At 32.9% G+C, this 26,766-nt stretch overlaps 3 protein-coding genes across 8 annotated transcripts in view; 1 reads left to right on the forward strand and 2 right to left on the reverse strand.

Annotated features, from left to right (window-relative positions):
• Positions 1-2,145: 2,145 nt before the first annotated feature.
• On the reverse strand, positions 2,146-5,908 carry LOC136987136 (uncharacterized). Its single transcript, XM_067284811.1, has 3 exons — positions 5,481-5,908; positions 2,883-3,006; positions 2,146-2,790 (listed from the first exon to the last, which is right to left on the reverse strand). Exons 1-3 carry the CDS (start codon positions 5,637-5,639, stop codon positions 2,279-2,281), a joined length of 795 nt encoding a protein of 264 aa, XP_067140912.1. The 5' UTR covers positions 5,640-5,908; the 3' UTR covers positions 2,146-2,278.
• Positions 5,909-7,465: 1,557 nt separating this feature from the next.
• LOC136987170 (uncharacterized) lies at positions 7,466-8,362 on the reverse strand. Its single transcript, XM_067284858.1, has one exon. The coding sequence runs from the start codon at positions 8,360-8,362 to the stop codon at positions 7,466-7,468; it is 897 nt and encodes a 298-aa protein (XP_067140959.1).
• Positions 8,363-24,971: 16,609 nt separating this feature from the next.
• Positions 24,972-26,766, forward strand: part of LOC136987155 (bromodomain-containing protein 3-like) — an 85,872-nt gene continuing 84,077 nt past the window's right edge. For 5 of the 6 annotated variants that reach the window (XM_067284842.1, XM_067284847.1, XM_067284845.1 and 2 more), the window contains exon 1: positions 24,972-25,407. In XM_067284842.1, the coding sequence (XP_067140943.1) occupies positions 25,343-25,407 (65 nt within the window). In that variant the 5' untranslated portion in view covers positions 24,972-25,342. Of the gene's footprint in view, positions 25,771-26,766 lie in introns of all 6 variants that reach the window. The other variant, XM_067284844.1, reaches the window with a different exon arrangement.

Raw genomic sequence — 26,766 nt, forward strand, 5'->3', positions numbered from 1 at the left:
TTATTCCTACTGGATCTCTCCAGTAGGAATAAAAGGTGGTAGTGCCTTCAAGGCACGAAACAAAGAATGAAATAATTCGTGTAGCCAATTAGCCAAATGTTTTTTATGCCAAACTAAAAAAAGACAGCCAACTAGATACAAAGTAGCCAAATCTGGCAACTTAATCTGAAGTAGAACAGAAGCCAGGTGGAGAGTTTGTGCTACTGCTCGTCTCCCTATCGCTTTCCGAGGCTCGTTTTGGGCCATAAAACCACCTTTTTAAGGGTTCGGTGTCCCAATGACAAGCCCAAGATGATGATAAAAAACGAAACAATCAAACTAAAATGAAAAACATTATTATTGTAATCGCAACAATAGTTTGCCTTACATTCATTGAAAAAGTAGGCCTATGTGATTTGCGAAATACTGCAATGAAGTGTAACACGTAACAAGAACCTGTCAATGACTGAAAACCTACAAGACAGACTGTCCATTGATTTCGGGTTTTTGCAGGTTTTACTAAAAAATTTTATTTAGGGAATTACAAATACTGTATATAATTATCTAAATAAAATATTTATTCGCATACTTCTCATTGTTTTTAACAGTAAAAAAATTTACTTCCATTTTTGTTTTGTATTTTTGATTCAAGTTAAACTGGAATAAACACAATAAGTTATAAATTAAAATTGTACATACGACGGCATTGCGGCTGTTTGAAAAAATCAGAATGTTTTCAATTAGAAATATAATGAATGGAATTATTTTGGTAATAAAAATTAATTAATGAAGCTGACAATGTGTAATAATTCATTGTATGTATAGTATGTCAATATTTTAATTATTTTAATAAATATACATCTGCTATGTCATCAACAGTTGTATATCAGATGATATACTGTTTATATCTGTGATACACAACTATAGACTCACACCCAAGCTCGTTCTGGGGAACTCAGGTAAGAGTCTAAACGGGCTCAAAAATATCAGGGGACATACCAGTCCAGTCAGCCATCCCTTGTCCAAATCCACAAAATGTATGAGAAAAAGGGTCGACTTTCTGCCCACAGGATAGAAAGAATAACTTTGTATAAAAGTTATTAAAAAAACTAAAGGCATTAGTGAAAACTCTAAAAATGTATTGTATACTACATTTAACAAAAATTACATCTGAATAAGGGTGCGACTATGCAGACGCGAGCGAGCGAGAATATGTGGCGAGAAGAGGTGATGATGTTTCGTGCTCTTGTTTATTACGACCACACAGGCAAGAGTGAGAAACGGAGAATGCGAAACATCACCACCTCTTCTCGCCACATATTCTCGCTTGCTCATGTCAGCATAGTCACACCCTAATAGTGAAAAATGATTTTAATGCTCATAGATGATTTATTGTAAATGATTTATTAGTTCGTTATATTTTTAAGTACAAAAATTACTTCTAATTACACTAATAGAAGTGTCAATTTTATGATAGTAACTGAAAATTTAAGATATGCTTTTTGTGAATTCATCAATGAGCTTTTAAAATCTTACTATAACAAAAAAAAAAAAAAAAATGCCTTAATGCAGTTAAAAGATACAGAAAACAAAGTAAGGAGCTTATACTTTGAGCAATTTTGAATACAGTAGAAACTCAATTATCCGAAGTTGATGGGACCAAGAGTGTTTCAGATAATCCATAAACTCATTTATTTTTGTGTTTTGAGTGCATCGAGCATTGTTCATTTAAAGTTTAATGGACAATACATACTTTAATTCAATTACTGTATCCAAGGACAAATTTATTAAAAATCTACCATAATGTTATGTATGGTACGTATGTGACGCGTTCACTGTACTCCAATCTACAGATGATGTAGTGATTTCAGTTACATAGAGAGTTTGGTCTCTGCTTATTCTATAGCATTCTCCATTCAAACTCAATCAAAATTTATGAACTTTAAACTTGGATTCAAATCCAAATTAGATTTTCAGAACTTTTCTAATGGTTTGGCCTAGCTACGCTATGCCCTGTTATTCACGTCTCTCGACGATTCGAGCCAAATCCCTTACGGACCCAGCTAAACCATCGATAGACAAGAAGTCGGGCTATAATAGTGTTTGTAGAGTGAAAGATTTAAAAAAAAAAAACTACATAAATGGATATCACAATCATTTCAAATATTTGTTTTAAAATATTTAATAAATATAAAAAATACTCTAAAAGTTTATCATCACAACATTAGATAGAGAGGCATCATTCATTTGATCATTATATAAACAAATATACAAGTCGGGCATTGTCGAGTTTAACTTGTTATTCGGCATTAATTGTTCTAGATTTACATTTTAAGTCCTCTAAGTGCTTCTGCAAAGTTCGTATACATGGATACGGCAAATTTTGTTTTCTTATTTCTTGATATCCGCCGTTACCGCACGACAGATATAATCTGAGACCTTTATTTATAGTTTCTTCGGACCACTTAAATCCTTGCATGGATTCCTTCACAAAATATCGGATTTGATCGTCACTAAAGATATTTTTCAAATTTTCTTCCAAATTATTAATTTTTTTTTCCAAAGAATTGATTTTTTTATAAGCTGCTTTTAATTTCTGTTTCAATTTTATTACTTGATCATTTTGTTTATCGTCAAATGTATACTGACAATAATCCGAGTGATCTGTTTGATAACTATTCACTTGATCACGTATCGAGCCACAGCGATTTATTTGATTTTTTTCTGATACGCAGTGATTTGTTTGATTTTCCGACCCGTTACGATCTGTTTGATTGCCTTCAATCTCCTTAATCTCGGATATAGTAGATTCTATGTTTAAAAAGTAATACTTAATAATAAATATTTTAAAAAATGCAGGAAAAAAAATTAATAAAATATGGAAACTATCTATATTCAATTACTTGAAAATGATTTCTTTGGTGAAGATACTTTATTATGGCCGAATATTGTCGGAACTGCATTCCACCTTAACGGCTTTTTCCCGTCAATTCGATTGTTTTCAAATTGATCTTCCGTGAAATGTATCTGAAAATATTAAGGTTATAATTTTCCTCTAATAAACTGCATATATGAGATATGACACTGTAAAAGTCCGACGTCCGGATTTACCGATCGGCTTGGCTAGAAAAAGTATTTGTACGTATCTGTTGTTTTGTAATATACTTAAAAATATAAATGATTATGTTATATCGTTCGTTAGTTAAGTACGAATTGTTGTCTTTTTCTTATTCACTAATTCAGTTAAAAGTTCATAAAATCTGCCGTGTATTACGTCACTCATTCTGTTGCATAAAAGCAAAACTTACATAAACATAAGAATCATATAACAGATAGCTTATTCGTCTACACTGCTTATTGCAAAATTTATTTTCAGAAATCAAATAAAACCAAAGATTAATATGACATTAAAAATTGCAGCCCAGCATTGTGACAATCATATTCTTAATTTATTTAATTTGAAATATATATTCTCGATCTCAAATTAGTACTGCCTTGCTCCTGTACAGTATATCATACTTTTCCTAATAACAACAGAGTTGTGCCAATCGTCTACGTAACTCCATTCGAGGAAACTTTATTTATTCGAATCGCAACTTCCGGTTTAGTCCCGAACTTCGTATATAGTTAATTGGGACCTCGGGCCCCTAAGCTTTCCTTATCTGGGTCTTAACTTTCATCTATCCAAACCTGTTCTCGACATTAAGGAAGGACAGACAGACAGCATGTCGGACAACTGTGGGAATTTATAAGTCTACAGTTTTTTCAATTATGGCCCAATTATTACACAAATACTTTCAATATTTTTAATTTATATTTTTAAGTATATTACAAAACAACAGATACATACGAATACATTTTCACCCAAGCCGATTGGTAAATTTGGACATTTACCGGTATCTCTTCTTAAAAGTCCGAAATGTAGACATTTTATCGGGGGTTTCAGACTTTTACCAGTCAATACTACTAAATGTCCGGATTTACCACTAAGTTCTCAGATTTAACGGACTTTGGACTTTTACGGTAACATATACACAAGCATACAAAATGATATTTATACAAATTTGGAGACTGTAAACATCAATTAACTTTGGAACTCTTTAAAATTTTACATTTAATAATTATAAATGAGGTCATTAATGGCCAAGAGGATAACCACTAAACACTGGTATTTAATTTAGAGTTTTCGCCTGAAGTTTTTTTGGGTTTACTTCACATATCTGACATCTAAAGGGCTGGGTCGTCTGAGAGAAATCTCTTGGAAGATTACCATTCTGTTTTACTGCCTTATCCCATCAAACAAAAACTAAAGATAATTATAAATGAAACTTTATATGCAAACATTTCTATTTAGAGTCTCAAGCAAGCACTTAGGTTGTTTACAGAAAGAGCTGTCACTTTATGTATATTTATATATGAACATCTTACTTTTTATAACAGCAACAATTTCATACGAAATTAATTACATAACACTATTTTTTTATTTATAAGGTATTTTAAAATGTTATCTAAAGAGGAATGTAGTATTAATTCGTGTTAAAAAGTTTTAATTTTCAGTATTTTAAATATAAAGAGTAATCATGAGTACGCACAAAATCTCTATGCATACTTCAGGGTGTCCCACTTAAAATCAGCGTAACCGAGGTAATGAAACACGAATGATTTAAATATTTCTTATAAAACTTACAAGGGAAAGTTGTGAGATAAATTCCATAAGTGTACACAAACTGAAGGAAAAACATTCTCAGAAGCATTGAAGCTATTGACATCGGTGTTTTATGAAAGTTTCAGTCTGAACAAAATTATGTGCACACAAAGATGCGTAGATATACAAGGACATCACTTTCTGTAGATTTAAATAATGTCAAAATAAAGTTTCTAACAAGGGTACTTCGTCTAAATTCATTTGTATTGCAGTGGCATAGCGAGGGGGGTGCAAGGGGGTGTATCGTGCACCGGGTGCCACTCTCAGAGGGGCACCCAAATGGTTTCCTAGACGAACTATATGTGTTTCTAAAGGGGGGAGAGGGGCGCCAATAAAGTGTCGGGTGCCAGTTATGTTCGCTACGCCACTGTTGTATTGTTTTCATTGAGTGGGCTGAATTTACAAGGGAATGTAATTAGAAGATATCTGCACATTTTCCTATATTCTCCACATAAATTTTAATTTTTCTCCTCATCATTGTTTATGTTGGCAGTTAGAAATCATTAAAACAGCCAAATAGTTATTTTTAAGCTGATTATTATAAATCTAACCTGTCAAATTTCCTCTTTTAGAATCCTACAAAGTAAACTTTCACACATTAAATATAAACTGAAAACACCTGTAATAGAGTCACATCCATTGAATTTTTCATCATGTTATGTAACTGTATAATTCTGAATATAATTTCATGGCCATGGCCATTTTGTATGTAGATTTATTGGGTGTATTTTTGTTATAGTTTTTTATGTCGATTATATAATAGCTTTGTATACTGCATAGAGTAATGTTCACTTACTTGACAAACATAGGACTGACTGGACAGGTTACCCTTCCTTCCTATATTTTTAATCCACATCTTTCGTCTCTCCTCGTTCTTAGGTCCCTGAGGTAATTTAAATAATCTGAAGCCCTTTTCGGTACGATTTGTACAATCGACGACACAGCAGCACGGCATGTTTCTTAGTAACTGGCGCGAAATGTGTTCTTGAATATTACGATATTGACAGGACTAAACATGGAGGATTACACTACAAACCTACATTCGCTAGTTTGTTCCTTCTTCCATGTTTTTTTTATTTAATTTATAACATAACTTTTGAGTCCATTTGACTTATTTCTTTCACAATAAATCATCGTAAGAATGACATAGAAGTGGCACAGAAACGGACATCGTTAAGTCCGAATAAATAGTCACGCGTGTAACGTTGCGAACGCATGGCAACAGAAACGATCGCGACACCAAGCGAGCGAGTTTTGAAAAATCACTGTTGCCAACTCCTACGGTTACTTTTTAAAATTTTATGGAGTGAAAAAAATAGACTTAACTTTTAAATAACTCTAAAAGAGGCTTTTTTATACTCTAAAATATTTTTATTTGTATAGAATTTGCTCTTGAGTATTTCTAAATCAGAATATTAGCCAGAAGTGTCTTCTCAATATATTTAAGACCATAGAGATATATTCATTTCAATGAAGAAAGTTGAATATTTTCTATATCTTTTCGTATTTTAAATTACTCAGGATACGTAAAAAAGTTATTTCACAATTGGTTTTCGGACTTTCCTTTTTATTATTTTAACTTTAATCCTTGCGACACTAAAATCTTATTTTAGTCATACCCATCGCGATTTGGCCGGATGGCCGAGCGGTCACAATGGCAGCTTACCGCTCTCGGGGACCCAGGATGAAATCCGGACGGATAGGAAAATTCACAGGGATTTTTTGGGGGTGGTCCGATCGAATAGGTCGGCCCCCGTCCCTCACCACCCGGCCGCCCATTGTGGGCCTGGTCGAACCAATAACGGGCTTGCTAAAAAAGAGATCTTAGTGCTCACAGGGCGAAAAGAGTTTTTAAAAATCCTCATCGAGAGTTCGGCTATATCCGGAATGAACCACACAAGAAAAATTTCAGGGATTATCTGCCTGGATTCGATCCTATTATGTGGTCGTAATCGCTTTGGCATTTTGCAATAGTTGGCCACCATTTTAAGATTAGACGTAATCTGGCATTAGTAACTAATCCACCAAATTCGGGCGATTACTGTACTAATCTCGGCAAACATGGCGGAAGATTTTGTTACTTTGCAGCGTACGTGTATATGTTGTTTTAATTCTTTAATGCCCACGCGTTAAATAATTGATATGTTTAAGGTGTAACCAGGATAGTAATTGTAACTAGTTATCTTTGTAAGCCTGGCCGAACCTATAATGAACTTAAAAAAGACCCTCTTAATACTCTATGGGCAATAAAGGGAGTCTGTTTTTACGCTACATTTCTACACGAAGAAACTGTTATGCCGTGAAATGTTAAAATTATTTGTATCTGAAAAATATGTAAAAATTAAAAACACGTTTTTTCCCTCTCAAAAAATATATCCCTTAATATGATAAACAATTTGGCAAACCTATTATGAGTTCGGCCAGGCTTACAACGGGAAGAGCGGGTGGTGAAAACGGGCCCGATACATCCAGACGGAGCACTCCCCGAAATATTAGACTCATCAGGATCAGTCCCGGGTACCCTAGAGCAGTAGACTGACATCGTAACCTCTCGGCCATCCGGCCGTCGAAAGTTTTAATAATATGATATATAAATGAAATGTATTGCAATATATAAAAATAATTTTTTAATTTTATTTTTAAAAAATCAACAGAATATTTATGATCTGAATGTCATTGACTTTTTTAGAATTTTTTATTATTTCTTCGTTTGAATTTTGTTCGGGCACGATTGTTTTGGACCGCATTTTTTGAATATGCAAATATTAGAGCCATGTTGTATTACAGTGAGTTTTCTTTGAACCTTTTTATAGTCCAATCGTAAATCCTGTCAAATTGGTTACCATTTCGTTCAAAGGCACTTTGTAAAAGCATTTTCAGGTACTTGTAATCAGGTTTATCTTCGAAACTTAACCCACGACAGTATTTCATGTAGGTTGCAATTTGTTTCGGGTGGTTCTTACATAATTCTTCGATGGAACAAACTTTCTTTATGTGAGCAATCTCTTCGTACTTCTGTTGTTTAGTAGGTTTTTTCACACCCTGCCAAGGAAGAGTACCTGACAGAAAGTAGATGATGACGTATCCGAGAGATTCCATGTCGTCTCTTCGACTTTGTTCTATTCCTTCGTGAGTATTAATGCTGGCATATCTCGCAGTACCTATTAATCCTTTGCCATCTTGGCACAGTATATGCCTCTTTGTATGAGGATCGATGTATTCCTTGGCTAAACCAAAATCAATCATGTAAACAGTTTTACTTTTTCTTCCCCAACCCATAAGAAAATTATCCGGTTTGATGTCTCGATGAATATAATGTTTACTGTGTAAATATTCGATTCTATTAAGCATGTCTACCGCCAGCATTAATGTCGTTCTTAGCGTGAATTGGCGACCGCAATATTCGAATAATTCTTCCAAACTTGGACCCAATAAGTCGGTTATCAAAAAACTGTAATTTCGATCTCTTCCGTAACAAATTAATTTCGGAAATCCGTTTGTTTCTTTGATCGCATCGTAGACTTTCTTTTCGTTGCGTAATTGTGGTCGCATCGTGTTGCTATCCTCCACTTTTATGGCTACGTCTTCGCCCGTAATTCTATCAGTGGCTTCAATTACTCGACCGAACGAACCGAGACCGATTTTTCTTTTTATCTGATAAAAACGTTCGATGTCCATAATCGTTTTATTTTTTCAACATACACGGCCAGTGAATTTCTGTGAAACAATGGACCCGTCTATTAATTTCAATTGTTTTCAATATACCGTATTATCATTCAAGATCCATTATTACAACAAAAATTACCGAAATTAAACGAAACATTTTAATTCAATATTTAAATCAAAAAGTCTCTTGAATTGTACTATGAATTAATAAATATCTTTCCGAAATGAATTCAAGAGTTCCAGTACGGAGAATTGAAGAACCGCCTTATCTGTCTTTTGGCCAAAATAATCTAACCAAAGTCTCTCTCCCAAATTATCCGAATTGAAAGCATCAGCGAGTTGAGCCACCGGCTGCACATTCTTCTTTTCCGTGGAATCTTCGGTCATCAGACAAGCCTCGGAAGCAGGGGCGGACTGGCCATGTGGAAAATGTGGAAAATTCCACATGGGTTGTAAACCATTTGGGCCGTTTTTCTAAATTTGTATGTACTGTACATAATATACTGTTTTGTTCGATTTTATTTTTAAAAATTTCGTTTATTTATTTTTTTCGTTAAGTAAGATAAATTTCAATTCTTAGGTGTAATATAGATATATGTGTAGGCCTTTATCGTTTTACCCGGCCCTACCCGAGTCCGAAGTTAAATTAGTCCAGCCGACTCGAGTCCAACACTACATTGGCCCGACTCGGCCCAAATACAAAGCATCCTAGGAAATAAATAATAAAAACAGACAAAATTAGTCATTTGTTTACGTTGCTAGAAACTATTCACCACTCCTGTTAATCTTAATGCTAAACTTTGAAAGCACGAGTTATTAGTTTTCCACCCAGCCACCAAAATGCTGATTGTAGTCATAACAGATTTAATGGCCAATTATATCATTTCCTTTATTTTAGGTAAGTAAAAAATGTTATTCAATAATAATTTCTCTATATTCCAAACGATTTAATTAAAAATAATATATTTTTTAGATTCAGTAACTAATTTTTAGTTTGCCATTCACTTACGATGGCGTTGATTGTAGATGGGCAACCTGCAGTGTCGCACAGTATATTACAAAACAATATAAAGCTATATAAAATAAAAAAATTTAAAATACTGACATCTAGTCGTTCGTTTGTAATCGTACTAAATACCAAGAGCCCGCTTCGTATATATATTGGATACAACTAGAGTTGGCCCTTGGGTTGGTTCATTTTTGCGTCTTTAAGGGACGATGGAATTGCGTACAAATGCACATGTACTTTTGAAAACTGTCCATACGCGCTTGACCTCTTTTCAAGACTAAATGCATCCCGAGAGAGTATATCATATACTTTTGTACAATAAAAGCTCGATGATATATATCTGATATGTTACATTCGCATCAATTCCAGTATACCTATGTTAATTTATCAATATGAGCGGGATGGCCGAGCGGTCAAGGAGGCAGCCTACCGCTTTGGGGAATCCGAACGGGTCGAATAATCCCCAGGAATTTTTCGAGGGGTGGCCCGTTCGGATATGTCGGGCCCCGTCCCTCATCACCCGGTCGCCCCACTGTGGGCTTGGCCGAACCCATAATGGGCCTTCTAAAAAGAGGCTCTCTTAGTGCTCACAGGGCGGAAAGAGTTAATAAAAAAAATAAAAAAATTATCAATATGTGAATAAATATTTGTGATTTACCCGTATTTTTTTTCTTCTTATGTACGGCCCGCTTCACTTCGAAAGTTTCAAATGTGGCCCTTAGAAAAAGGTTGCCCATCCCTGGTATAATGCAAAAACAGTAAGAGTCGCGCTCCGAATTCTCTCTCATAACGGTTATAAATTGCTACGAACTGCTAACTACAATTATTTTATTTATTTGATATAAGTAGAAAATGTTTTTGATAATTATTTTCTTTATACTTAAATTTAAAAATATATATATTTTTTCCTTTCAGGTTAGTAAAAAATAGGTTATAGGTTATAACATGACAAAATATATCTATATACATAACCCATTGAACGCGTGCCTCTCCGTCCGCGTAACGGTATGCCAAAAACAGGCACTAGAGGCGCCCCTATCGTGTGTCATATTTCAAACATTTAAATTAACAATATAAATAATTATTTAAGTTAACACCCACTAGGGGCGCCCTAGCGGATGTTACCAGTGAAGGTAAATAAACAAATTAAACTATTTTAAAGTATTTATAGAATGTTTAATAACACTAAATAATGATTTTTAATTATCATGAAATTTGTAATGAACGCCCACTAGGGGGCGTCCCGGGCTCCTAGTTTGGTATATAAATGGTTTGGTTCGATTCCTTATAATTTTTAATTTGCATAATGGAACTACAGCGTTAGGAGGAAAAAAAAATTCTACTGATGGTGCTAGTAATATGCGGGGGAAATATCGTGGGTTTTCTACTCACACGCTAGAAGCTATCCCGGAGGAGCGTGTTCGTATATGGTGCTACGTTCATGTTTTGCAATTTAGTTATTTCTGACATTACATTATAGATTTCATCAAAGCTCATCGTATGGTTATGAATGCGATCAAATTATTAAAGGATATATCGCGAAAATTTAAAACGTTAACGAATATCCGATGGCACAATTAAACTCTCGCCTTTTGTAAATAAAAACCGACGCAAAACTTAACGAGTGTCCGCCCGACGGTCTCGCGAAGACTATAAAAAATTATTTGTCAGAAAGGTAAACAAAAAGCTGGAATTACAAGGGAGATTTTCAATCCGCAAAGCTCCAAAAAGTTTCGAATTGTCACCTGGAGACAAGGGAAGACCAATCGGTATTCACTGTTTTATGTCGCTTCTTTTTCTGTACGTTCTGTGAAATGTTCGCTGTCCGAACATAAAACTCTTTCGCGAAAGTGTTCGTTAACCAATCACCCACTGTACTTATATGTATTATGGAAACACTATGTGTTGTATATATTGTATTTCAGATGTTTAAAAGGCTTTATTTTAAATTAAAGATTTCCCTTGTTGTTGGAATTTTAACACTTAATTTCATCAACTTTTTTTTATTGAAAAATAAACTATCAACGAGTTGATCAATTTCTCGTCTACGTTAAAAACTTTAGTGGCGCCATCTATTATCATATTTTATTAAAATATTTGTTATATTTTTAAATATTATAAAATGGCATAAAGCTTAATTTTGGGGATATAGACGAGTTTTATATATTAAAAAAAATTGTAAATGCTAATAACGAGTAAAATCGTCACTAAGTCTGACCGTACCTGAGATTCACACGACCCCCATTATCTTTCCACCTTTCGACCTTTAACCGCCAAAATTTAATATCATCGATTTACCCTAATAATCAAACCACCTGCAAAATTTCAGAAATTTTGTCCACCCGCATTTAAGTTAAGCACTTTTTGTCGAAAATTTCTGAAATTCGTGAATTAAGACATTACCTGGGGTGCAAAGGGCGACAGATTCCTCTTTGGATTTTCAAAAATACAGATAACGTTACTTTAGAATAAATTAATCATTCGACATTTCTATAATTTTATTTACAGTATTGAAAAAAATAAGCATTATTTTAACTTTAAAAACTGAAAGTAATCCTGTTTCTAACGAATATTATTTTAACAAAATGATCTTTTCTGAAATATTTCGAACCGATTAATGTTTTTTACGTAACACGTGACGTAAATATATGACGGGATCGTAATACGTCACGCGTTCTAAACAATACATTCTAACAATATGTAACGAATTGTTGAATGTATAAAATGTGTTCGAAAGTTCTGCGTTTCTTTGATATTTCCCGAAAAAATTGCGATTAAATAAACTTCAGTAATGTAAGGAAGGCAAAAACGGCTCTTTGTCTCGCCTTTCTTTTAGGCCCGCCCGAGTATAGAGATGGAATCTCCCGTCGGCCTATTTACTCGAGTTACTTTTTACTCAAACTAACTAACTCTTTGTGTCCTGCATACCGCTTAATTCCCATTAACGTTTGTAGACGTCCAGACCCGAGATAACACGGGTAAGTTACATAGCGTTACAAAAAAACGGTACTTTGCGCCCCCCCGAAAAAAAAATTTTTTTTTGATTTTTCGAATGTTTTGTCTCCAAATTTTTTGAAAAATTTTAACCCGCGCGAAAATATTTTATTGCGATTTTAATTAACCTTTAATGACGCGCGATTAACGCTTAATTGTTTTTTTATGGGATTTTTTTTATGAAACTTTTTTCATCTTTCTAAAGTTCTAGCGCCCCGATTTTACTTCGGTAAAGTTATTTAAAGCTATTTTCTGATGTCAAAAACAACATCCAATAGTTTTTTAATTTTTTTAATTGATAGATTTTATTATATATACGTTTAATTAAGTCGGGGGGTCGGAAATTTCAATTAAAATCTTAATTTTAAAAAAATATTTAGAAATATACCGCCATCTAGTGTTCACCCTACTTTTTACCCTTCTCCTCCTTAGAGTTTCATGAGAATGTCCCGCGAAAGAGGACACCGGGTGTATAATAGATTTCTGTCTTTCTTTGTTACTAGTTGTTATAATATTGCATCCCTTAGCTAAGATAGTAATAATACGGTGAGTTTCGAATAGCTGAATTTGGAGTATTCAGAGGTAATTATAAATATTTTCATCGTGCGAGTTTGGAAGAACTCGACTCGACAAGTGATGTTGGTCACTTGTGGAGTAGGATTCTTTCCAACTCTTTGTGGAACTCTGAAGCAGCCATTTCCACGTGGCGAGTTCTGGTAATGACGAACGGCAGGCGAAGAGCTGCTTGTTTCATTTTTATCCATTCGGCCGCTGCTGCATTTGTTATGCCGTTTGACGTTGAAAACCCAAAGTTTATTGGTGTTTCGTTGAAAAAGTCGAGTACAAAATCAAATTTAAATTTATTATTAACTGCTGATAAGTAATTTACGATTGTCCCTCCTGTGATTTATTAATTCGAAAACTGAAATATTTTGTTAAATACATTCTGTTATATTAACTCCGACTTTCTTAACGGGGTCGGTATTGACCCTTTAGGGGTCGATGAAAGTTTGCGGAGATAGCTTAGACCAGTGTTTCTCAACGGGGGCGATATCGCCTCCGTGTGGGCGTTTTTCCATGTTTAAGGGGGCGATTAGTAACAATTTATATTTTGGGGGTCAAAAAACCATTTTTTGGCTGTAGAGTAAAACATTATATTAAGAATAATTAGATATTTTATTCGTTATATCGTACAATAATTAAACAAATAACATTATACTAGTCACTAGTTTATTAAACGCAGTACGAATTTGGAGTTAGCCTTGGCCCTCGGCATTGGAATTTTGAAGTGAAGGGGGCGATACCAGCAGAAATGTGAGGTATGGAATACTTCATACCTTCCATAGTGGAAACGACACCCCTGCCTACAACGAGTCGCGTGTGTTATGCAATGTTATTTTAAAAATAACGTTCGTGTCTAGTGCCATCTTTTATGAGATTTTATTGTGAAAACAATGTTTTTATATTATTAATTATTATAAGATGACGAAAACCTTAATTTTGAGGGTAGCGATTGGTTTTATAAAAATAATCATAAATACTAATAACGAGTAATCTTCGTTAAGTCAGATCTCTCTCGAGATTGCCCACTATTCTCCCACCTCCTCCATCTTTATCATCACCAATGTCCCTCGTAATCAAGTTACCGTGCAGATATCTTTCCCGTTAATAGCTTTTTCAATTTGTTTCTTTTATAAAATTTATCTTTACTTTCAAAATTAAGGTTGTTGCAATTACAAAAGTATAAAACAAAATTTAAAAAGCTAGGAACAAAAGTCACTGCGTAGCAATGTTTTTCGACCTATTTGGTCATGTGACACTTATAAAATACGGAAGCATTCAAAACACACTTTGTTGGAAAAATTAAAGGCTTACCTATATTATGATATAATATACATTTGCTATAATACAATTTTAATGACTACGTGAACGTTTATTTGAGAACAATCTTCCATTTATACTTATACAATACTTATACTATTTATACAACACGATTTTAAAATTGCACGAAACCTCTTTAAGCGATATTGTGGTTGAAAAACATTGCTGTATACATTAGTGCAATTTGATCTCCAAACTTTTTTGATGGCGTACTCCTCCTTTTTGATGGGATTTTATTAAATTATTCTCTCCTTATTACTGTATATCAGGTGAGATATGTAAGAGTAGTTTAACACGTAGAAAAGATTGAGAGTCGTGGAGCCGTCAAGACGTGCAACGTTCTATGTGTTTGCCATTACACAGGATCAAAAGCTAACACGAGACAGAGTAAATACAAGTTGCACAGTGGGATACAGAAACCCAAATACGAAGCTAGAGCATTGCTTGTCAACTTGGTATACGCGTATCCCTAGAAATACGTCAAGTGTATCATAAAACACACCAGACTTTCAAAATGGCTGACGTTTATTTTTAGTTTAAGATACAATTAATATTTTTATAACTTTAGCAAAAATATGACAGAGGAACAAGCAGGAATTTTATAATAGAGGCCTCGTATTTACGGGGCCCCTTATAAACGTTTTTGTTATTCCAATCGAACAGAATTGATATTGTCTGTACTTAATTATCTCTTATCCTAAATAGTGTTTTAATATAAAGCCATGTAAATTTATGGAAATTCTTAAGAGCCGACGAATTAAAAAGAGATAATATCGCCAGACTTTTCGAATCGTTCGGGAGGACACCCCAAAATTTTCTCGCGGTTCCCAATTGGATAGACGTCATTCTCATGCCTAATTGATTTTTTTGAATCCTGATTCAGCACAATTACCAGTTTTTCAGCGTAAGTTACATGGTAAATCAATCAATGAACAATTCCTGTGGTACTCCCTTTACTTGGTCCTAAGCACGTGCTTATTTTGCATAACTGTTAATCCAGCCATGACCCTGACGTACTCTGTAAACGCTTAATTCGGTTCATGTTACCTATGGTTCCAAAATGGCGGCTCGTCTCTGATTCCAGCAAATAGAAGAAGGGAAACGTGGAGACGCACGTTCTAACCTAACCTAACCTATTATAATAAATTACAATAATTATTAGAATAGGTTAGGTTTTTTTTTAACTCTTTCCGCCCTGTGGGCACTAAGAGGCCTCTTTTAGTAGGCTCATTATGGGTTCGGCCAGGCCCACAATGGGACTGCCAGGTGGTGAGGAACGGGGCCCGACATATCAGGACGGACCACCCCCGAAAAATTCTTGGGGATTTTTCGACCCGTCCGGCCTCGATCCCGGGTCCCCGAGGGCGGCAGGCTGCTAACCGTGACCGCTCGGCCTACGGTTAGGTTAGGTTAGAACGTGCGTCCTCACTGTTTCCTTTTTGTTTTCTATTTGCTGAAATCAGAGACGAACCTCCATTTTGGAACCAAAGGTAACATTAACCCTTAATTCTTATAGTACTGTATATAAAAGGTAATCTTTTTCCAAATGTAGAAAATAGTCTATATTCATTTGTAAGTGCGTATTGTACATTTCCACGTTTAATATTCCCTTTGTACAGTACACGACGAGATATCTGGATTGGAAAAAAAATGACAATTTTAGGCAAAAATTCAATCATCCGGCTCGAGATAATTGAATTGAATTGTTTAATTTAATTAACTCAATTGAATTGTTTCGTTGAATATCCTGTTGTGGTTTAAAGTAGACGAATGAGAAATCTTCTAATACTAAAGTTATATTCTCGAAGTCTTAAATCATCAATGAAAGGTTTAAACTAAATAAAACTGCCGGCTGTCAAATTGCATTGTAATTAATCAATTATTACCCTTAAAAGCCACAGAAAATAACCCACATGTTGGTTGTGTTCAGTAATTGTCTATTGAACCGTGTTAAGAGCTTTCAATTACGTGCCTAATGACGTGTAAAATCGTGTGTCTCGTATGCCGAAGGGTTTATTTTGTAGCCTACAATTTTTTTTTAATGAAAAATACACAAAAATTGACAAAATTGACTACAAATATGAAATAATAAGAACGAAATGAATTAAAAATACTGTTTATTATGGTCAACAATGGGTGCCTGTGCTGCTGCCATTAACGATGTTTATTAATTTTGTAATAAAATTGTTAAAATTTCAATTAATGTTGTGCGAATTTCTTTAATAATAAATTTCGTATTTTATTATTCATTTCTTAGCGAGTTATTAAGTATTTTAACAAAAGAAAAATGGCCGGAACAGAGCAAAAATCGGTAGTGTTTGTTCAGAATCTTTCTTACACGCAGTTTAGTGATGAATTTGATGGTGTAGAGATACCACAAACGTGTTCTTTCGGATGAAGCGGAAGTAATTTGAAGTTTTACTTCACCTGGAGTGTGTGGCAAAGAAATGCTCTTTCCAAGAAAACACCTTTAGGTATTAAATTGGGATTTCCAGAACCGGCATTTGCGCATACAATATAAGGAAGGCAAATGATTCAGATCCTTTGATTGATCGTGGGATTAAAGTTTGCTTGTGTTCGATGCGGTTCGATCGTCTCTGATTTTCATTGGTAAGTTATGCCATATTCTCGTCTTCAAATTTCTTGAAGTAAGTGGACCTGACACTTCATAGTTTTAGTAATGGAAGATTTCGCTTGTTAAATGGCATCGTATTATAAATTTACTACGAATAAATTAATATATAAGTAGTTAAACAACGTTTAAACGTGTCGAATTGATCATTTATAGCTGTAAAAATGCATCAGGAGTTTGTTAAATGTTGTTCATTTTTAAAATCTGGGCTCCAGTTAAAGCCAAATAATTTCTATTTGTCCAATTTTAAAGCATCTAAGTTAAAGTAATTACCATTATTATTAGTTCATTTCCAATTTTCATGCATATCTAACTATATCCAAATACATGTAGGTCTATATAAATACTTTAATGGATGCTTAATCATTAGATTTCTTGCTTAAATATCAATTTAATATCAATTTAGATTTCCATCCCCTTCAAACAACAAATTTCCATTTAAATTCTTTTAATAAACATCTTTATTTAATCCGTAGACTAATTTCCATTTGTAAAGATAAACGTGTTAAATGCTTGACTTATCTCTATACATATTTAAGGGAAAAGACAATAGGGCACACATACACACACAGCTGTTGGCAATAGCTACAGTAATTAGAAGCAGTACCCTGGGGTTACTGCTTCTAATTACTGGGGGTCACTTAAGCAGTACCACTTAAAAGGTTGAAATCCCGTGACGGCCATAACGCATATCTAAGTACTGTCTGTACTGTACTGTACATCCAAATATAATATATACTTACTAAGAACACTAAAAATGATAAATTTACTGTATTATATATATATTTAAAAAGCTACTTTTAGGTATTTTGATAAAATAAAATACATAAATTAAATGATCAACCCAGTCTTTAAAGAGACAATATGGAGGGTCAACTGTACAGTAAAATAAATTACACAGGCATATAGAGTTTTAAACAAGTATAATAAATAGAAATATTTATTCTTGTGAAAAGGTCAATTAAACCGTTCAGTTTTTATACGTTTTTATTATAATACATAATAATTTAGACGTATATAATTACTCTTTTGTATGTATAACATCTTTTCGAGTTCATCCTTCACGTCCATTGTTAACTAATTAGAGTCAGTTAATAAGACATTTCTCGTTCTAATTCTAAATATAAAAGATTTTCTATTTAACACACGCTTGAAGATAAAGTTATAAATGCTTTTAAGACGGTAACGTGTAAACAAATGAAGGGATATAACGTAAATATGCCGAAATCTCAAAAACATTTTAATTATATCGATTTTAAAATAAGGATTGATAAAACATTCACCGTAAAACAAGACATAAATGAGCTTTTTAATAGTGTTAATGCATCAAAATTACTCCATAAGACACCAAAACACTTATCAATAGCCAAGGGCGTCGCCAGAGGGGGGCAGAGGGGCAGTTGCCCCTCCCTAGACATACGAAAAAAATTATTTAAATGCTAAGTCATTTATTGCCCGATTTATAATTCCCGCGCGAAAAACCCAAGAAGATTATGTTTTAATAAAAATAATCTTCTTAAGCTTCTTAAAATTTATGAATCGTTTTTATTTTACCTACATACAATTCATATCCTCTATCAATTTATATCATCTTGCCCCCCCCGGCCCATTGGCTGGCGACGCCCTTGTCAATAGCACGGAAAGACTAATTTCCATACCATTTGTAAGGAGAAACGTGTTAATTACTTGACTTATCTCTATACATCTTTAAGGAAAAAAGACAATAGAGCGCACACACGCACACAGCTGTTGGCATTTCTCTTGTAGTTTGCTCCTAAATTCCGAAAATGTTTTTAAATACAGAACAAGTAACGTGTCCAATTAGAGCCAAGAAGTTTATAATGTAAACCCGATTTGTTGTAAATGAACACGGTGTAAATGGGTACTCTAATTAGTTCGCCCTTAAACGTCCCGCTTACAAGTAATTAGAAACAGGAACTCTCTTAAGACCGCCACACACGTTCAGGAAATCCTTTGAGGAATAACTGTGCAGGCCTGGCTTTGAGGAAATTCAGAATTTCCTGTCGCCCACATACGAGGAGGAAAATCTCTCAGTTAAATTGTTTTATTGCCCTGTAAACAAAAGCTCTCTCCCCGATTTTAAGTCGGTGTTGTCATTTTATTGCACTTAGAAGAGTTCGATTCGTGGAAAGAAGGGTTCAATTCGTGGAAACAGTGCACGTGTTCAAATCAAACTGCCACTTTGTATTCTTTCAATTTGTCGTTCGACATCCGTTTTGTTTCTCCTGTATAAATCTTTTTTACATTATCGCAAGTACAATTTAATCTCTCAGTTCGTCAGTCGACCATGGCATCTGATGACGACGTACTGGCTATTCTTGGGTGCTTATTGGCAACGAATTGCATTAAAACTCGCAAGAAAAAACATGTGCGTAGGAGTCTATGGTGTAAAGAGTGGCTTTAAAAAAAGAGGATCGTATTCCCATGTGATTGTTAAAAATTTAAGCTTACCTTAATAATTCGAAATACCACAACTTTGGTTTGTATATATCTTCAGTTCCTGCTCCTGATTTAATTTCTTTTCTGTATGCGCTTCTGATGTTGTTTATTTTTTTACAACGCTTTCTTTATTAGCGTTTGGCTCCATTTCTTTTAGTTTTTCAATTAAACGTAAATAAGCAGCTTCTTTCTTGCTTCTATCGTGGTACTCTTTATTTTTTACATGCCAAAGGCATGGTTCGCTCTCGTAAATTTTTAAAAATTCCTCCAAAAATTCACGGGACATTGTTCTCACTACTCAGCGGCCTCACAACTGAACCACACGACTCCACACACGTTCCGGTCGGCCTGCGCAGTCCAAAACTGTGCAGGAAAATCAAATGGTTTTTCGTTTCTACTCCGGTGAACTGTACAGGCCGCCGAAACTGTACAGTTTTCCCCCACACACGTTCAGGAATTCCTCAAGGTCAGGCCTGCACAGACAGGAGAAACAAAACGGATGTCGAACGACAAATTGAAAGTCCCGCCACATTCTAATAGTATTTGCATTGAAAGTAACTTATTCTAAATGAATAAAATAACCTACAATTTATTCATTTGTAAATACAGTACGGTCCCGAGATCCCAATTCAGAATCCTTCATCGATGTTTCGTTGTAGATTGTGTTGTGGTTCACATTGTATCAACATTACATTCAGCAAAAGGTTTAAGCGTAAATAATATTCCTGACAGCTCGTCTCTTGTTAAATCGTATTGTTCAGTGTCGAAGAATTGCGTAATGAATTGTAAGTCATAAAGTGCACAATGTTTTGTATGTGTTAAAGGATTTACATAATGCAAGGGGTTTAGTTCTTTTAAACATCAGTTCAGTGCGGGGTTTTCTTGTCGAAAAATACACCGAAATTGACTACAATTTCATGAAATCTTTACTGGAAAATCTACTCAACCCCTTCAAAGTAGTTGCCTTGGGCAACTATACATCGGCGGAGGCATTGTTGCCAGTTTTCGTATCAGTCCTGGAAGGCTTCAACTGGAATCGCCTGCAGCAACGCGGTTGCGCTCCTTTGGATGTTATCGACAGTGCCAAAATGACGTCCTTTCAAATGGGTTTTGATCTTGGGGAACAAAAACAAGTCACACGGACTGAGATCAGACAAATAGGGGGCCTGGGGAAACACAGACTGGTTGATGGAGATAGGAGGATTTGTCATGGTGGAGCATCCAAGTGTCGGCAATGTCCGGTCTGACTCGAAACACCCTTTTTCTGACCCTTGCAAGAAGCCTCACTCGTTCCACATTTTCTGCAGTTCTCGATGTCGAATACCATCCTAAGTGAGGTTCGCCTTCTACTGCTTCTAAGCCCTCCAAAAAATGCTTTGTGCCACTGAAAAACTTGTGCTCATGATAAGGAATGTTTCCCTTAAGCATGTTGCAAATTTTCGTAGTGGGTTCACCAAGCTTTCCGTAACGCAATACAAAAACAATACTTCATTTATCACGCTCTCTAGGATCACGTAGTTACCGCACGAGGTTGAAACTGTTACTGAACGTCTAGGAGGGACTGACGTACTGTACAGTACAAGCTGCGTGAAAGGGAAGTCCGCAGTTTTGCCAGATCGCTCTCGATGATGCCAATCTCGTTACTTTTCTGCGACACTTTATATGTTGTGCCATTTCTTCTTCGGTAGTGTCTAATGAAACTTATGGCACTTATCAACGAGGAATAAACATTTCTTTCACAAATCACCAATTCGGAAAACAATATATAATTGTGTCTGATATAAAAAACTACAAGATGTTTTTCAATTATCAAAATCGAGGGGTGCCGAGCTCGAGGTACTCTTGTTGTAGTATAATAGTGATAAGTTCCATATGTAGGGCATCTCAATTGTATATGGGCACACTACACTAATGTGTCTTAAATAATGTGTTTGGAAGCTTTTCAAAGAACTAAAGGAATTTTCAGAAACGACTTTATTTTTAGGGATTTTTTTTGTTTTTTATTAAAAATTTTTGCTTGACACACGTGCTGTTCGTTCCTGTAAGGAGATTCCAGTCTTGCAACATGTTTTGCCCCTTAAAATCCACTTTTGCTGCATATGCATGTGCATTACCAAGAAAACTTCAGCAACTCTGATTTAAAGATGTGGTCCTAAGCTGTAGTTTATTAAAAAGTTGCTCATTTAATTGATTTGTATTGATTTTTAGTTAATTGGAATTGAAGTTAATGAATTGAATAATGTCTATAAAAAGATTTTTTCATTATTAGAAGAACATTAGAAATAAAAACATATGGAGAAATATAAGAGAGAAATACAGAATATTTTAGAATGATTTTTCCCTTTTTCCCATTGAGCATGGGAAAAGAAAAGAGGTGTGTGGAAGAAGACCAAAAAATAATGCTAAGAGAAGATGGAGAAGGAAATTATCCACAGAGGAAGAGAGAGGGATGCGGATTGGAAGAAGATAAAATAGAATGAGACGATCTAGTCTATTCTTTCTTGTTTTAGTGTGCAAGAAAGTGAGAATAAATGTTGAATGGATAAATCTAGATGAAGAGACTTCATTTAGATTTATCCATTCAACATTTATTCTCTTTCATAATTTTAGAGAAAGAGCATACTTTAAAATAATTTGCATAAAAACAGACAGAAAATTATATTATTTATAATATTCTTAAAAATCCCTAAAGAAAAAAAACATCATTTGATTGAATTAATTATTAGATAAGTATATAAGTTCATCATGACTTATTTTTACTATAGGGAAAGTAATTTTTACCCATGCATAAAGTGGGTAGAAGAAGAGGAAAGGAACTGTCTGCTTGGTAAGCCTATTACAATTTAATATTATATATTTATATTAATTAAAAAAATTTCTACATATTATTCTTGTTTGTGTGAAACCACCTGAAAATTTCATAAGTGAAGCTACTCCACTCAATTATTAAAGCTGAATATGTGGTTTCAAGAGACGGAGAATTCCTTTATACATAGAAGATTCTCCATTACTCCACTTTCATAAGGCTATTGAATTACATGCACCTTTGATAAGTTATCTCAAGTTAGAGAATTCTCCATTTTGATAAGCAAAGAATCCTTCCAGTAGATGATACTCATATTAAGGACCTCATTATTATTAATATTGTGCTAATGTTAGAAACTACAGAGTTTATCTCCTTGTGTACTTAAATTTAATTATAATAAATAGCATAAAACTCTATCAAGTCCCCTTAGGGCCTCATAAATTTGAGGTCTCCTAGAGGTCAGAGAGGCTGGACTATTTACTTTTTTGAGGCCTCCTGTGTATTAAAAAGACAAAGGTATTTTTAATGTCTTAATGGACTTAATATTTCTTCAGGCCCCAAAAATGTGTGGTCTTGGACAAATGGCCCTGCTGGTTCTATGTAATTGAGGGTCCTTCGTGCGAAAAAAAACTTAGGGGGGACTTTTTTGGAGAAATATTTTCTTACAAATGATTTGTTTGGGGTCCTCTGTTGGTGGGAACCCCAGGTAATTGTCCTTTTAGCCCATTATAAATATGAATTATTTAAATAAATAATTTATATTTATAAAATCTGATAATTTTTGTCTAAAAATTTCAATTTTTAATCACATTATTTTAACATTTTTCTTATTCTTTTTGATTAATTAAAAAAAGTTATATATTTTGGTTGCTTATAAAAACATTTGTAATCTTATTTTATAGGATTATTTTTGATTTTTTTAACTTAGAAAATAAGTAAATAAGTAGCTTTATTATTAATATCTGATTTGAAAGAATAAATCCACATTTTACAGTTTTCATTTATAAAACTTTTGTCGCCAAAATTAGCTAACAGATGGCGCCACTATCTAAGAACTTAAGTGGGGTAATAAATTTTGCCAATGACATATATTTTGCTGGAGGCATTCAAATAAAAAAGAAAAAAATTAAAATTACAAATAAATTATAATTATAAAAAATACGTGTTTAGATTCAAAACTATTATTTAAAAATCTTTTTATTATTATTATTTTATTGTTTTGCTTGTCAATTAACATATTTGACACTAATAAATGCTTTATGTAACTGCATTTTTTAAATATAACAAGAGCCTTATTACTTTTTAATTAATTAGCATATTAATTATATATATATATATATATATTGCAATTAGGAATTTAGGACATTAAAAATATCATTTTATTTTATATGCATATTATGAGCATTATCATTGGCAAAATAATTGAGTTAATTAATTAATAATTAACCTCTAATTTATTAAATATTAGCTTAATATTATTTCAGAAAAATTTGCATATAAACTTTTTTAAATAAAATGATTTTTTTAAAGCAAAGTTTATTATTATTAATTCAGTTTAGCCTTGTTAAATAACCAAATTAACAATTTAAAACTCATTTTTAAAATTTAAAAGTAATAAAATTATTATTTAATAAAATTTAAATAATATTATTTCCCAATAATCAAGTAAAATACATATTAAAATTCTCTATTAATATTTTTATACAATAAAATATAAGGAATAATGTAACTTCAATGCATTAACATATAAAGTAACTTATCTTAAAAATAATTTTAAATTTGTAGGAAAAAAAAAGGAAAAAAAGGGGGGGAAAAACATTTAAATTTATAAATATTAAAAAAAGAATCTTTTCTAAATAATTTAAATAATAAATGATTAAAAGTATGTTAATTAATTAAATATATGTATATTAATTTATTGTAAAATTAACAGAATTATTTATATATATATATATATATAAGTAAGGGATAATTAACTTAATTTACTATTGAAAATGTTTATCTTGGAAGTTACAAATTTATTTGAAACACTGTACAGTATTTAGGCTATGTATTTTTTTTTTTTTTTTCAATTGTTGCTTGTCTTTTTGAAACATCTCAATAGTTTTAACCTGGACAAAGCATGATATTTTGCTATATTTATTTGGTTAAATATATGTATGTTGGTACATAATGTGTAACTATCAAGTGAGTTAGTTTCATTTACATTTTTAAGCCCATTTTATTAATAATGAATAGATATAATAATAAATCATTATTTATAAAAAACAAGAGGTGAAAGTTTACAGCAGAGTTTAAAAAAGCCTTTTTTTAAAACTGTAATTCTCCATTGTAGTTTCAATACTTTGTTTTAAATATGCTTAATTAAATTTAATAAGTTTAATAATTAATTTAAATTGGTAAATGACTAAAATAATGATTTTTATTTTATATTTTAATAAAAAAATTAATAGTTTTAATATATATATATATATATATATATTATATAATTTATTGAAATAATTTTTAAAGTTTGATTTTATAGATATTTAAATTTTAAAAGAATAAATGGTAGCAATTATTTAAATTTTATGCAAAAAGAGTTTAATTGTATTTAAAATGATAACTGTATTTCATTTTAAAATTTATTAAATTTCGAAATTGTTTGTTTTATAATTAAGCATTTAATTTAAAATTTTAAAAAAAGAATATTAAAATGCTATCATCAACATCATCGTCACACTTGTTGATAAATAAAATAAAATAATAATAATAAAAATAATAAAAAAAAAATTTCATATTTGAAATTGGAATGTGGCGCATGTGATTAACACGTCACATTCACGTGATCGGTACGATTGCCGAATGACGTTGCAAGAGGTGAGACAGTTGTTTTGGCATCGTGTAGTGTGATGGGCAACGGTTAGTATACTCGGCGTTCTAGTCGCGTACGGTGTGCATTATGGTGTCTTTATTTGACTTCTAACATAACATACCGTAAGTGAGATTCGAGTGATTGAAATATATCGTTTTCGGTACTTTAATCAAAGGTAAATGTGTGAAATATGACTAGAAACATGTCGCGGCACGTCACGTGACCGCCGCCGGACCAATCGGTGATGAGTAGACTGCACGTCGACTATAAAAGGTGCTCTGAGGGTTGTTGTTTTGTGGTTGCGTAGCCATTGCTGCTGAGGGAACGGTGCCGACATTTTCAATCCGAAGGATATTATGGACACGAAGAACCATCCGGCACTACAAGGATATCAGCAGCCATCTCACATCAACAACAAAGGGTACTATGTTGTTATTTTCAACCTTAGTCGTATTATAAGAAGTTATTTCGGTGGTTTTACCAAACCATCGGGTATTACCGTTCCAAGGACAGCCATCTTTAACGTTTAAGAATCCATTAAAAATCTACCAAAAAGAAGAGTTTATAATCCAGGTATTTTGACGTCGTGAGTCAATAAATAAATAAATAAAAAATCACTATAAAAAATCTAAAACGGAACACTTCTAGAAAACTTACTTTGTTTTTAAAAGTATTGTGATTAAAAAGAGATCGTTTTGACTAAACCCCGCCATGTTCTACCCGAACACGAAATGACAAAAAAGTCGTTCGAAATGAGAAAAAGTTTGATGATAAATGACAAAAAGTAAGTCTGGAAATCAACTTTTGTCCCATTCTGAAAAACAAATATCAGGAAGGATTGACAGTTGTATTATGGAAGAGACGTTTCAATTACATTATTCCCTATTATACCCTACACTAGAAATTTGTCATTAGAACAAAACTTTGAATAACAATTTCTATACATAATTTGTAATTAAAAAAAGAATTTTCCACTTATATATTCTACACAAAAAAATCTATATTAAGAAATTTGGAATTAAAGTATATATAATATATACATTTTTGTCTATAATATGAGAGCTTTCAGTATATCCAATGTAGAGAATTTTTAAATGAATTTTCACATATATATATATATAATAATATGTAATTCATGTAAATCTTTATAGATAATATTAAATACATAAAAGTAAAACAAGTGTCATTTTGTACCAATATCATTTTATAAAGAATAATTAATCAAAACAGATTAATTTTTTGGGCTACAATACAGTTAGTGTTAAGAAAATTTGGATAGGTTGGGAGGTGTTTTTAGTATATTTATCAATTATTAACAGGTTAATTAGACATTCTTAATTAAAAATACAATAAACATGATGTTTTACAACTGTAGGATTGTGTTTTTTTTTTTTTTTTTTCATTCAACATGTTAGGCCTAAATTCTCATTTGGGAATGCAACAACAATTGCAAGTTGATTGTTTGCTTTTTAAGGGTTAGACATTATAGTAGCAAATAATGTGAATTTTTTAAAACATGTTACCACTATCTAATTACATAAAAATGAATGAGATTATATATAAATTTGGAATAACATTTTTACATCTAATTCTCTAGATGGAGCTACTATACTCCACTAAAATATGCCTTAAATAGGATCTATTGCATCATTTCATTTATACTTAAAGATTACACACACACACATATACCTTTTAGTATGATTACAATTAACATATGAACAACATAGTTTCTGTATACCAACTATAAATAGACACTTGATTTTACAGGGGAAAAAAAAAT

This window comes from Centruroides vittatus, unplaced genomic scaffold (assembly GCF_030686945.1).
Source record: "Centruroides vittatus isolate TY-2023 unplaced genomic scaffold, ASM3068694v2 scaffold_1478, whole genome shotgun sequence".
Taxonomy (NCBI): Eukaryota; Metazoa; Arthropoda; class Arachnida; order Scorpiones; family Buthidae; genus Centruroides; species Centruroides vittatus.